The sequence below is a fragment of the Diabrotica virgifera genome, chromosome 6 (assembly GCF_917563875.1).
Source record: "Diabrotica virgifera virgifera chromosome 6, PGI_DIABVI_V3a".
Classification (NCBI taxonomy): domain Eukaryota; kingdom Metazoa; phylum Arthropoda; class Insecta; order Coleoptera; family Chrysomelidae; genus Diabrotica; species Diabrotica virgifera.
In genome coordinates, this window is record NC_065448.1 from 161095795 (window position 1) to 161110775 (window position 14981).

At 30.4% G+C, this 14981-nt stretch overlaps 1 protein-coding gene across 1 annotated transcript in view; it reads right to left on the reverse strand.

Moving 5' to 3' along the window:
* The window catches only part of LOC114335625 (plasma kallikrein), a 133314-nt gene extending 118851 nt beyond the window's left edge, over positions 1-14463 (reverse strand). Inside the window, exon 1 of the mRNA XM_028285890.2 lies at positions 14185-14463. Coding sequence (XP_028141691.2) covers positions 14185-14341 — 157 coding nt within the window. The 5' untranslated portion in view covers positions 14342-14463. The remainder of the gene's footprint in view (positions 1-14184) is intronic.
* Between the last annotated feature and the right edge of the window lie 518 nt (positions 14464-14981).

Genomic DNA, 14981 nt, shown 5'->3' on the forward strand with positions numbered 1-14981 from the left:
AATGAAAATATTTATTATATTATTACATAATACTTATTTGTTAAGTTATTTATATTTATAATAATTGAATGTATTCCCGGCAAATGAAGAAATTTAAAAATATCTCAGAAACTAATAAGTTTAGGTATAGGAGATGCTATATAAAAATGAAACAGTATCATAAATACAATATTTCAAAAAAAACAAAATATAGGGTGATCTATTAAAAAAAATTGAGAAAATCGTAATTTTGTTTTGTAGTTTAAAAGTACTTATAAAAATGAATGTTCTACTAAAAAATTCTTGGCTTATAGTTCAGAGAAATAAGGGAAAAAAATATCGTGTTGGTGACACAACCCCCTCCAGGCCGAAACCAAATTTTTCGAGTAATATGGTCATCTACAGTAATAACCTATATGTTTCCTGCAGCCGATTTTGATGATATACATAGTTATAAACAAATGAAGATCAAAAAACGGTAAATTTTCGCTTTTTTCGTCTATTACTAAAAAATTGGGCATTTTAAACAAATTTGAGAGTAATACACTCATAAACCGTATAAAAAACTTCAATATGGCGTTCGCTGAATATGTGTATCCTTATTGGTTGCTTAGAAAATTACCAAATAAATCATAAATTTTGAGTTTTTATAAATATTCATAACTTATGTAAAAATTAACTTAGAACCTTCTTATTACACGGAATGCTGAGACTTATGGTGCTTAAATCATAACCTAAATTTCAAAGCAATCGGTCAAATAGTTTAAAAGTTATTTAATTTGTTTATCCAAAATTAATTTTTTTTGCAACACTGTAAGTCAGAAAATGATGAAGTTACAGTAATATTTTGGATAGTTTATGAAAGAAGAAAATTTACAGTATTTATTTAATTTAAAAAAAATGACAAAAAATAATTATAAATATTGCAAAATAATTTTGCAAAAACATGTGAATTAAAAAAATGGGGGGGCTAACTTTGTCCCTAAATGTCCTAGAACAGTTGTTTTTCTTTCTAAATGTGTATAAAAGTTCAGTCTTTCTAAATGTGAAAAAATAATTTTTCTATGGGTAACAGTTAAAAAGTTATTCTAATTTTTTTTAAGTAAGCAAAAAATCGACATGTTTTTGCAAAATAATTTTACACTGTTTAAAATTATTTTTTGTCATTTATTTTTAATTAGGGTAATAGTATAAATGTTCTTCTTTCATAAACTGTCTGAAGTATTATTGTAACCTTGTAATTTTCTGACTTATAGTGTTGCAAAAAAAATAAATTTTGATAAACAAATTAAATAACTTTTAAACTATTTGACCAATTGCTCTGAAATTTAAAATATAATTTAAGTACAAGAAGTCTCGGCATTCCGTGTAATAAGAAGATTCTAAGTTAATTTTTACCTAAGTTATGAATATTTATAAAAACTCCAAATTTATGATTTATTTTGCAATTTTCTAAGCAACCAATAAGGATGGACATATTCAGCGAATGCCATATTGAAATTTTTTATACAATTTATGAGTTTCTTACTCTCAAATTTGTTTAAAGTGCTTAACTTTTTGGTAATAGACGAAAAAAGCGGTAATTTACCGTTTTCCGATCTTCATTTGTTTATAACTATGTATATCATCAAAATCGGCTCCAGGAAACATATAGGTGAATAATATAGATGTCCATACTACTCAAAAAATTTGGTTTCGGCCTGGAGGGGGATGTGTCACGAGAAAACTCTTATTTCTCTGGACTATTAGAATGCTGTTGATATACCAATCTAAAAACTGTTACGTCAGTTGTATATTGTTTTGATTTATGTTTCATGTAAGTTATTTATTGAATAAAAATAATGTTGTTATATTATTATATACAATACAAAGTTTTTTTTGTAGGAATTTTACGATTCTTGTATATTAGGGAAATATGATAATTTCTTAATATCACATTTATTGGTATATTCACTGCATATTGCTATGGTTTATATTTTGTGTTAGTTATTTATCTAATAAAAATAATTTTGTTTAATTATCACTCAATACTAACTTATTTCTACTAGAAAAATTGAATGTATTCCCGAAATTTGAAGAAAACTAAAAATATCTCGGAAAGTAATCAGTTTAGATATAGGGAATGCTATATAAAAATGAAAGAGTATATTAAATACAATAACGTTGAAAAATAAAATATAGGGTGATCCATTTAAAAAAATAGAGAAAATAGTAATTTGGTTTTGTAGTTCACCCTGTATACTAATATTCGTCAATGATGTGAATTGGACTTAATTTAAAAACTACAGTATATTGTTTATCTTATTACATAAAACAAATTATTGTCTACGAATTACTTCTTTATATACAGGGTGTTAATCTCATAGTGATTTCGAAATAAACATGGTCATAACTTGTTAAATACTCTGTATAGTAATGCAAAACCATATATTATATGAACAAGAATTATGAGTGGAATATAAATATAAAAAAATATATAGGGTGTCCCATTTAAAAAATTATATGTTTGATATACCACGCAGTTACTGATCACCCTGTAGAAATGGACATATTTTCCAAGCGTGGAGAATATCATTGCCTACATTTTTTTTAAATAACATTTCTCGATATTTTATACCGTAATGGAGTTATCGACCGATCCCGCACTAAAAACTCACCCTGTATATAAACTTTTCACAAAAATTATCAAAAAAGGACTGGAGGCTAAGTTAGACTTCTATCAGCCTAGAGAACAAGCTGGCTTCAGATCCGGATATAGCACTAACGACCACTAACCGGTAATAAAAAACTTGATCGAGAAGTCTGCGGAATACAAAAAAACCATTGGCACTGATATTCGTGGACTACGAGAAAGCGTTCGATACCATAAACAAGCAGAAAATGTTAAAAGCATTGACAGAATGCCGAATTGGGACCGTGCAAGTTCGGCAAAGCGACCTCTATTTCTACGCTCTGTACTTTTATTCGCACTTTTAATTATATTGGCCAATTATATTAGTCCTGGTTACTGGATAATTGTCAAGGCCATAGTCCAAAAAAATAGTAAGAAGAAAAAATAAGATTCAGGTTATGTTATGAAAACGTGAACAATTGTATGCAGTAAATAGAATTAGTTATTAAAATGCAGTACTGCACTCAAAATACAATTAATTAAATTTACCTTTATATAATAATTGCATATCATATCAATATTGTGGAGCAATATATAATTTTTCTGCTTCAATGACAGAAGGTATGAAATATACGTCAATTTGACAATTTCAATTGACAATATGAATTATTTAAGATAGTTGCAATATTTCTCCGCGACTCGCGCACGGTCGTTTCTCGTTTCCCTTCCAAGTACTTGCACACCGCGAATAGACCATCGCTACAATAACATGATAAAATATATCTACCACAACGCAACGGCTAGCGTAAGACTATCTGATCAACAAACAAATAAATTCTGTATACAGCGAGGAGTACGGCAAGGAGACACCATCTCACCAAAGCTGTTCACAACCCTTTTAGAACACAGTTTTAAGACGGCAGATCTGAACGAATATAGTATCAAGATAAATGGAGAGAAGCTCAGTCATTTGAGATTCGCAGATGACATCGTCCTTATAGCCGATCGTATGGATGATGCAATAATAATGTTGAACGTTGAAGTTATATCACGCTTCCTTAGAGGTCGGACTAAAGATTAACATCAACAAGACGCAAATAATGACTAATCTCGTGCTAAATCGTAATATTGTTTTTGATGGAATGGATATTGAGCAGACTGCATCTTATAAGTACTTGGGACATGAAATTCGGTTGGGAAGAGATAACCAGACTTGCGAGCTCCCACGTCGCATAAGATGAGCCTGGGCAGCGTTTGGTAAACTGAGCTATGTATTTAAATCGGTCTTACCCATATGCCTGAAAAGGAAAATCTTTGACCAGTGTGTATTGCCTGTACTCACTTATGGAGCGGAAACATTAACACTCACAAAAAAGGTAGTGAACAAGATTCGCATAGCTCAGAGGGCTATGGAGCGCCAGATGTTGGGTGTCTCCCTGAGGGAGCGAATCATAAACGAAGAAATACGTCGTAGAACAAAAACAGCGGACGCCGTCGAAAGAATCGCGTCGCTCAAGTGGAATTGGGCAGGACACGTCGCCAGATTGTCAGACAACCGATGGACAAAACGTATTGTCGAGTGGAGGCCACAAGAAGAAGCACTACGGAGCAGAGGACGACCACCAACCAGATGGGCTGACGATCTGAAGCGTATTGTCGGCAACTGGATGCAAGCCGCACAAAACAGAGAAAGATGGAAAGAGCTGAGGGATACCTATGTCCAACAGTGGACGCGTGCGGGTTGATGATGATGATGACAAAAGTGATAATACAAACAACGTAAACTTACGACTTTAAAAAGTTATTAAGTCAAATAAATCACTAAATAAACACCAAAGACGACCAGGAAACGAAAAAAAAATTAATACTATATATAGTGAAGAGAAAAAACTGAAGAAGAAACGTAAACGAAAAATTGATGATTAAATAATTAGTAACAGATGTAATAATTGGAAATGTGGAAAATGGAATATCACAAGTATTTATGGGAAAACAATGAATAAAACTAGTAACAGAGAGAGCTCGAATTGGATAATGGATACAGAACTATCTCAAATTAAAGGCTATATTGATTTTTTATTTGATAGACGAAGTGTAGCTTATATGGAGTGAGTACAACGTTAGACAGTTGATTAATATGCTTTGAGAAAAAATTCACTAAAGAACTACGAAATGAGAAAACAGAGCTTGGGTTCTCCATCTCAATAATGACACGGCACACAACATAAGTACTATAGTCCGTTCTTTAACGGTAAAATATTGCAAAACCTCTAAATTTTAAAGAACCGCTTGGATTGACATGAAATTTGGCATACACATAGCTAACAAGTCAAAGAAAAAAGTGATATTGTGCCGATATGTGCTTTTGCCCCGGGAGTGATTTTCACCCCCTCTTGGGGGTGAAAAAGTATTCGTCCAAAGTAAGTCCGGAAATTGATAAACTGACTAATTTTAAGTAACTTTTGTTCTATAGAGTTTTTTCATTAAGTCAATACTTTTTGAGTTATTTGCCAGTTAATATGTTCATTTTTTCAACAAGATACTTTTAGACGGTTTTTTGCAAATATCTCAAATAGTACGTATTTTGTCGAAAAAACATTCATAGCAAAAATATAGCCTGTAAAAAATTTAAAAAAATGGTGTATATATCACGTTTATATACCTAGTAGAAGCAGAGTTATAGCTAATTAAAAATAGGTTCATATTCGTCAAATTCCAAATGGAATAATTTAACGTGAAATAACCAAAAATAAAGACATTTTGGGGAAAACTCATTACAACTTATTTAAAGTGTTTAAAAAAAGCTTCATTTTTGTTTTATAAAAAAATTTCTAGCATCAAAAGTAAACAAGTTACGCTCAAAATAAAGTTAGTCCCTTTTTTTGGTAAAATAATCGGGAAAATCACCCCCTAATTAGTATCTCAAATGAACTTAATCGTTACGACTTCACAAGTTTCTTGACCCGTGTATGTATTATTTATATGATCTGTAAGTTTCATCGGTTCAAATTCCTTATTTTTGAAAGGGCTGTAGTTAAAAGTGGTTGAACGAGACACTCATCACGAATGTATGCAAATTTAGAAACACTAAATCTCAATCAATTTTTGTCTAACAGAAAAACAAAAAAATACATGATATTCAGAAAAGCAATGTTGACTTTTTTTGTTTTTCGAGATTTTTGGTATCTCTAAAAATTTTTAAGTTATTTTGAAAAAAACATATTTTTCAAAATTAAAATTTTTAAAAATTTTATTTTAAAACCAAATTTTTTTCAAAATAAGCACTTTGAATCGATGAAACTTACAGATCATATAAACACAACATAAGTAAAATAATTTGTGGAGCGATAACGATTAATTTCATTTAAGATGCTAATTAGGGGGTGGTCTTCCCGATTTTTTTTTGCCAAAACAAAAGCGACCAACTTTATTTTGAGCGTAACTTGCTTAAATTTAATGCTAGAAACTTTTTATAAAAACAGAAATAAAGCTTTTTTAAGTACTTTAAAAAAGTTAAAATGTGTTTTCCCGAAAAAGTGCTTAATTTTTTTGAATATTTCACTTCGAACTATTCTATTTGAAATTTGGTGAATATGAATCTATTTTTCATTGGCTATAACTCTGGTTTTACGAGGTCTAGAGACCTAACGCGTAAACCATTTTTTTTTTACTTTTTTACAGGCTATATTTTTGCTCAGATTGTTTTTTCGACAAAAATCTTACTATTTGAGTTATTTGCGAAAAACCGTCTAAAGGCGTAGTTATTTTGTCGAAAAAATGAACATATTCAGTGGCAAATAACTCGAAAAGTATCGACTTACTGAAAAAACTCTATAGAACAAAAGTTACTTAAAATTAGTCAGTTTATCCATTTTCGGACTTATTTTAGACTTATATTTTTTCACCCCCAAGAGGGGTGTAAAGTCAACCCCAGGGCAAAAGCACACATCGGCACAATATCACTTTTTTTCTTTGACATGTAAGCTATGCGTATGCCAATTTTCATGTCAATCCAAGCAGTTCTTTAAAATTTAGAGCAAAAACCGTGAAAGAATGGACCACTATGTTAAGCACATTATTTGGTCAAAATCCAGGTTACAACCATAGGGCGTTCGCCCTATTCCAGATAAGGCGAATTCTGTTTGTTTCCAAAGGCCTGCTTAAAAGCGTTCCTTTTAGCAAGCACAAGTCTTCAGAGGGTTTAAAACAATACTATAATCGGAACAGCTACTCGCAGCTACTGCATTGTCGAGAGACGTTGTTATGCGTAAGGATAGTAGGTTGAAGGGGAAAATGAAAAATTACCTATAAAAATATGCTATGTAAACACATAGCATATCAATAATCTCGAAACTTAATTTCCAAAGCTCGTAGTTTAACATTTTATATATCAACAAATACAACACAATATCAAACCTTTTGACCAGTTAAGGGCGTAGGCGCAAGATTTCGGCACCAATGCTTTTTAAATGCATTCATTTTTTTCGAATCCTGAGAAAACTAATAAATATTTTTGAAAAATTTAAACGCAAACTGAAAAACTTAGAATAAACAAAAATTTCTTTTTAATGAGATATTTGAAATTAAAAATCACACTAAATTTTCTCTTTCTTTTTCTCACTCCTGCTATTAAAATAAATATTATAGAAGTTTTCAGGGACTCACGGTCCTCAGTAATAACGTAATTTTTCACTCTGCGTTTAAATTTTTCAAAAATACTTCTTAGTTTTCTCAGCATTCGAAAAAAAAAAGAATGTGTATGTACTTTGTACGCACGTAAAAAGTTATACTTCTATTATATGATTTCAACGAAATTAATATACTTTAAACAGTTTATTTATATTTTACTTTATTTAATATTAAACTAATTTTAATACTTAATACTTTCTTCAAACATTTGTATTAAAACAATACCAAAAATAAAAAAAATAAAAGAATAAAACGTATTGAAAAATTCCACAAATGATTTCTGAACAATAATTGTAGACAAAAATTTTAACTAAATACCTATTTTCTGAAAAAAATTATATAATAAATATACCTGCAATCATAAAATGTATAAAAAAATAAAAGAATAAAAATTTGCATTGGTGATCGAACCCGCGTATATTAGGGCGGTTAGATTTAAAATCCAACCATCTTAGATTTTATCCACTTCGACACACCTGTTATGTGGGAAGATAGACGAACTGAAAGTTTTAGACTTTTGACAGTTCTGAATTTAATGAAATTAGTATGATTTTTGTGGAATTAAAATATTAAAATACAACAAAACATACAATCAGAGCACGTATAACATTTCAGCTGCGCACAGGACCAAGTCATTTGATGAATTCGCGCACATATACATTTACTCCCAAACGCGACTAAAGAAGTAGAACTTCAAAAATGAATGCATTTAAAAAGTATTAGAGCCGAAATTTTGCACCTACCCCCTTAATACTCAAATGTACTGACAAAATTGTATACATATGAACCTATAAAGTTGATTAATATACTGTAAAACCGCCAGATATCATAGAGACAGACAAAGAACATGAACAACAACAAAGTCAAAATGAAGAATGGATTGAGTGGAGTGAAATAACAAATGCTATAAGATCTCTAAGTTACAAAAATTAAGGGACACCATGAGGCGTTAGTGTGATAGCTTATATGGACAGGTTATATAGAAAACTACTGAAAGAAAAACTGGAAAAATCTGTCTGAAATAAAATCGGAGATGATCGAGAAAGATTTATTGCAGTTTTGTGTAGAAGTTCCTGAATAGACCACATAGGTTGTTTCATTAAGAATTGTCCATATCGTAATTGCAGAAACCTTAGCACAAAATACGATGATTTAACCTAAAACACTTGAATAAAATATTCCTCCCAACCCAGATATAGAGTGTTTTATTACAAATGTTCTAAAATTATTTTAGCCCCTTGTTATAACACCATTTAATATTTTTTGTTCAAACTTGAGAAGCAGTTTACACACGTTAGGGTACTTTAACTAGTGTTAAAAGATAGTGTATCTACTCAATGTCATATTATGTATGGGTGATTCCATTTCAAATCACCCAATTTTGGAGCAAAAAAAATTTTGGATCTCTGATTTGCCTGAAAATTGGTATATAGCTTCTGCGGGACGTAAAAATAAGATATTTAAGGTCAAAAAATATTCTTCTTCTTTTTTTCTCAAAATGTAATTTTATGCGATTTTAGAGTGATTTGGTGTTTATTTAAACAAATTTGCATTTTATATTGTAAAGTATTATTGGAAAACATAATAATTTAATAGAAGGGACTCAAAAATGTCATTATATGGCATTATAACGAGTTACTTTGATTCAAAACAAGTTTTTGACCAAATTTTATAGTGTAGAAAACGTTAAAACACCGTTTTTTACATTTTCCTCCATTCCCAAAATACGTTATAATCGATTTGGCTAAAAATTTTCCCACAGATAACCAAAACATGGGACTTTAAGTGGTGAGAATAATTCGAATTACATTACAATATCAAAAAAGTTACATGCAATATCATAGTCAAAAATATAGGCGTCTATTGTAAGTAAAATTAACACGAAAATATCGACCTCACGTCAAAAATTGTTAAAAATAAATTGTAATAATTGTAAATACGATTTATTTGGAACAATTTCAGTTTCTACCATTTTTGTCGAAAAGTTAAAAATGGCGGAGATATTGAGCAAAACAGGTTCTCCTTTAAAATCAAGATGGCGGCTAACGTAACGGAGGAATTCATTCGTGATTTTAAATTTAGGCTACTATTGACTCCCCTAAAGATTAGAAAAATATAATTTTGGGCAGCTCGGCATGCAAGGTCACATGCTATTCCGACTGGACTAATATACTTTGAGTCTGATATTACTGCATGTAACTTTTTTGGTATTGTAATATAATTCATATCCTTCTAACCACTTAAAGTCCTATGTTTTGGCTATCTGTTGGCAAATTTTCAGACAAATAGAGAAAAATATAAAAAAACGGTATTTTAACGTTTTCTACACTATAAAATTTATAAAATAACTTGTTATAATGCCATATAATGACATTTTTGAGTCCCTTCTATTAAAATATTATGTTTTTCATTGATACTTTGCGACATAAAATGCAAATTTGTTTAAATAAACACCAAATCACTGTAAAATCGCATAAAATAACATTTTGTGAAACAAAGAAGAAGAAGATTTTTGACCTTAAATATCTTATTTTTACGTCCCGCAGAAGCTATATACCAATTTTCAGACAAATCGGAGATCCAAAATTTTTTGCCTGAGTGAATAGGGATGTTCACAAAAAATTAAAAAGTCATTTCAAACATGTAAAACGATTAAGAAACACCCTAGGAATAATTGTCCAAAATTTCAACAAAATTGAAAAAGCCTATCTATAAAAAATCTTTATTAGAAATCTAGCATTATTTTAAATTTCAAGAACGCTTCTCTATTGGCCTGACGTCACTAGTTGCATACCCCAAGCGCGCGCCATTCTCATAGTGTTTACCTGTTTACCTGTTTACCTGTTTACTTGTTACTGTTTACCTGTTTGACGTTTCAAGTCATTTTATTTTGTTCTCTTCTTTTATCAGGGTTAAAGTGGAGTTTTATAGAGAATTTGTTTAGTTTAAAGTGGATATACTGTTTGTAAGGACATATTTTGGGCTTTACAAAAATAAACAAATAAAATGGAAGAAGGTTTTCAGAAAGCCGATTCGTATAAACTACCGACTGTAGTGTAGATGTAACAATGGTGTATGATTTATTGGCATCTTGTAAAAAAATAAATCTACCACAGCTTTACTGAGTGTATATTCCATATAATTTTCCATGTCTTCTTTAAGCTAAAAAATAAATGCTTAATACTCCACAAAAGAAAATAGAGAAAGTTGTATGCATGCATTGTACGCATGTATATTGTATACATACATTGGCTGATTATTACTTTACCTTGGTTAGGTGTAATAAAAATATTTTTATTCTTCTACATGTGCCTTGTCCGTTGTGGACGTTGGCTATCATCATGGCAATTTTAATTTCATTTGAGGCGTTTCTGAATAACTCGATCGATTTCTGTCCAAATCATTGGCGTAAGTTTTTAAGTCATGAGTGTCTTTTCTTCCGGGTCCGCGTTTGCTCTCTATTTTACCTTGCGTTATCAGTTGGAGTATACGATATTTATCATGCCTCATGATATGACCGAAATATTTAAGATTTCGTGTCTTAATTGTAAAAGAGATTTCTTTTTGTTTTCCCATTCGACGCAACACCTGTACGTTAGTGTGGGTCGCCCAGGTTATTTTGAGGATACGTGGGTACACCCACATCTCGAATTCCTCTAGCTTTTTCATTAATGTTTCCATTATTGTCCAGGCATCTGCGCCATATAGCAAGACCGGAAATAATAACATTTTAGCAGCCGCATTTTTAGTGGGAGAGATATTATGTCGCAGTGGGTGAAAATATTTCTCATGCATGTTGTTAAATGTTGCTATGTCCTTTTCAACTCTAGATTTTATTTCGGTTGTTTCGTATTTCGAGTTGACAACTGTTCCAAGGTAAAAAATATTTTTGAACTTGGGTATTATACATTTTCATTTCAACCAATCTTTTCACTAAATTATTTATGATTTTTATATAATATAAAGTCATACCTATATCCACATGTAGTTATTTCAAGGTTTACTTTTACTGTATGTATTATTAGTAGAGACTGGAAAATATGCACTAAAAAATGTCTAAAATATGCATGCAATATGCATTTTAAAACAAGCTGAATATGCACAATTAACATGCAAATATGCATTTATATATGCACTTATTTTTATATGAATAATTTTATGGTTTACGTTAAATACATAAATAAATAAAAAATAATAAAAATAAATAAATAGGTTTGAATTTAAACCAAATTGTATTATTATTTCTTAATATATTTTTTTAACTTCAGGTTTTGTGACAAATAAAACGGCAAAATATTTTATTTTGACCACAAGATAAATAAGAGTACAATAAAATAAATGTACATATTTTTATTGTTACAATATTGATTCATATTTTCTAAACTAATATTATAAAAAGAGTACAATAAAACAAATTTACATATTTTTATTGTTACAATAAATAATCATATATTGATTCATATTTTCTAAACTAATATTATGTCTTCTATCTGTTAATATTTGTTTATAGGCAGAAAAAGATCTCTCAACGTCACAAGATGTAATTGGGGCATATTTAAACTTTGCTATTAGAGACGGATCCATATTAATATTTTCATCGAAGTTTCCAAAATTGATTATATTATTTATTGAACGCAATAAAGTGAAACCCTCATTTTTGTTTAAAACGTCATCAAGTTTATCTTTAATTTTTACTCCAATTTCCCCATTCAGATTTGTTATTTTCTGTTTAACCGAATCAACAATAGACATACTATTGTGAAGACATAAATTTTGAGCCTCTAATTTTGTAATTGAACTTTCAATGATATCGAAATTCGATTTTATATACAACAATTGATTTTTAATAGACTTTTCTTTAAAAGCTATAAATAACGCCCATTATGTTTATGGGTACAACAACAAAGGAGCTTAACAGCAAAATATTTACTTTCACATTTTATTTTAATGGATGTTGATGTTACTAATATATACCTTATTTTTAAATGGGGTAGAGTAAATTCCCATCAAAATATGCATTTATATGCTCTTAAATCTCCAAATATGCAAGGCATATGCATTTATGAAAAACATGAGAAATATGCAGCATATATATGCATATGCATTTTGCATATAATCCAGTCTTTAATTATTAGAATCCCGTTTTTAGGAATATCCCAGTTTATGGAATACAAATTTGAGGTCCCGAAACTTTTTCATTTACTCTTTAAGGGGGTAGGTGCAAAATCTTGGTCCAATGCTATTTAAATTCATTCATTTTTTTCGAATCCTGAGAAAACTAATAAGTATTTTTGAAAAATGTAAATGCAGAAAGAACAATTACATTATTACCAAGGGCCGAAAGTCTCTGGAAAATTTCTATAATGTTTATTTTATTAAGTTAGTTCTTAAGGTTAGTTATTTTAAGTTCTAGCTGCAACAAACCATTTCTTTTTCTGTTTTAAATTGGCTGGAACGGTAATAAAAATCTTGTCAGAACTGTTTTTTGATGTATTTACACACCCAGGAACAAAACACCACTTATTTGGCTTTATTTTTAATAATTAAATACGTAAAAAATTGCGCACATTCAAATATACTGAGTAAATAAGTATACAAAACTAGTCGATCAAAGACGTTACGACTGCTGACGTCACAGACCGTAGCCTCGCCGCAGGGTACCGTTTTTCTAGCCTCCAAGAAAATCAACATTATGAACTCATTTATCTTAAAAAATATACATTTTTAACATTTTTAAACAGTTTTATGATTGTTACGTTTTTATATACCTTGTAATCTATTGAATTTAACTATATTTAAAAATTAGTGAACATCCCTATTGACATAGAATGTACCGTATAAGATTTTAGTTTGTGAAAACTGTCATTATAGATAGCAGTGCGTGAAGGGTTTAAAGTGTGCGTGAAGTAACAATGTATTTTAAATGGGATTTACTTTTTCGCACTGTTTCGCACTTTCATATAATCAAATATCCTTAACTTTCGCGTTTTCATGGTGATGACATAATGAGGATGCACAATCTCAAAGAATTGAACCACTGAGCAAAAGATAACCAGTATATTAACACAGACAACAACATGCATCAAACAAATGAATGGGGTACTATGGAATAGACAAATTTCCGGAAATACAAAAATATAATATCATGTAACACCTTGGTGCGTAATGTAATGACTTACATACAAGGATTCGGATAATAAACATAAGAAATAGCCCAAAATTACAGCAACTGAAATAGAGTTATGAAAAGAAGCTGTAAATTAACAAGACTGGATAGTATTAGAAAAGAGGAGATAAAAAGAAGATTGGCAGTAAAACAAAACATATTCAGCTACACTGTAGAAAAACGTTTCATTTGGTATGGACACGTGAAAAGATCAGATCGGGCAAGGTGGATATCAAATATTTCAGATTGACGGCTAATAGAAAGGAGACAAAGAGGCAGTCTCTGAAGATCTTGGAGGAATGAAATGGACGAGGCCATGGAAAGACCAGAGCTTATAGGTGGAGAATCGCAGATAGAAATGATTTTAGACATACTGAAAAAGATAAAACTTTACGATTAGGTAAAATGCCAAAAATGGATTTAGAAAAGAACATACCGCAATCTAATAAAAATCTAAAAAAGTGTAAACAATTAATATATTTGAACTAGGCCTTCCAGAATCTGGAACGAAACGATCGTTTTTTTAAATTGCAGATTATAGTGTTAAAAAACTCATTAACAGTTTTGAAGTAAAACTGCAATACAAAAATATTAGTTTTCGTTGTTTTATCTTATTTGTTTTTTTTTTTTCGATGAATTAAGGCAATATTCGATTTGACATTTAGTAGGTATAATTGTATTTAGACTTTTATATGTAGACAAAATGCTTCAAGAAAAAAATTTTTAGAAATAACTATACCTGTATCACTAACCCCCTTCCTATACCCTTGTAGATGATCATCTTCATAGAATAATTGATCGTTCCAATCGAGCGCCGCCGAAGACTGCCGGCTGAAAATAGAGAACCCGTCGACAACACTACAATAAATAAACACCAGCAAGAATAAGAATCGCATCTCTTGCACATCTTGCACTCGACTATTTTCACAGTCACATTTTTTATTGTTCTCAATAATTATGTGCGGAAGGCAGCGGCTGTAACGAGAACAAGATTAAATTGTTGATGATGGCTGGCTGCCAGTCGACTAACAGTAAAAGAATGATTGGTAACGGCACTAGTCCGAAAGTAACCTACTAACTTGGCCATTTACTCCTTCGAAATTGTGTCTGCAAGTAGCATATGAGATTCGAGAGAGGAAGTGGCCCACAAAAGTCTGCAAACTTCAACTCCGCGACATTACTTACTTATACATGTGAAGAATTAGAAATACACTGCTTAAACAAAAGAAAACATTGTTTCTATCTTGGTTCTATCTTGACTAAAACTTGCTGGGTTAGAAGTACATAATGGACACTAGATATGTGAAACTGATCATTTTTATTTAAAAGTATTTTGCAATGTGTTGAGTGTCAACAATAAACAAAAGTAATGACATTGACTAAGGAAAAGAAGGATTTTATCCACTCGCTGGTAAAATCAAAGTACAATTTTTATAAAGTTATATAGGAAATAACTGCATGTTATAACTACTAACTAATTAGTTCACAAGTTTACCCTAAAAGGCAAATCCAGTGGTTTAAACCTCTTTATCCTAC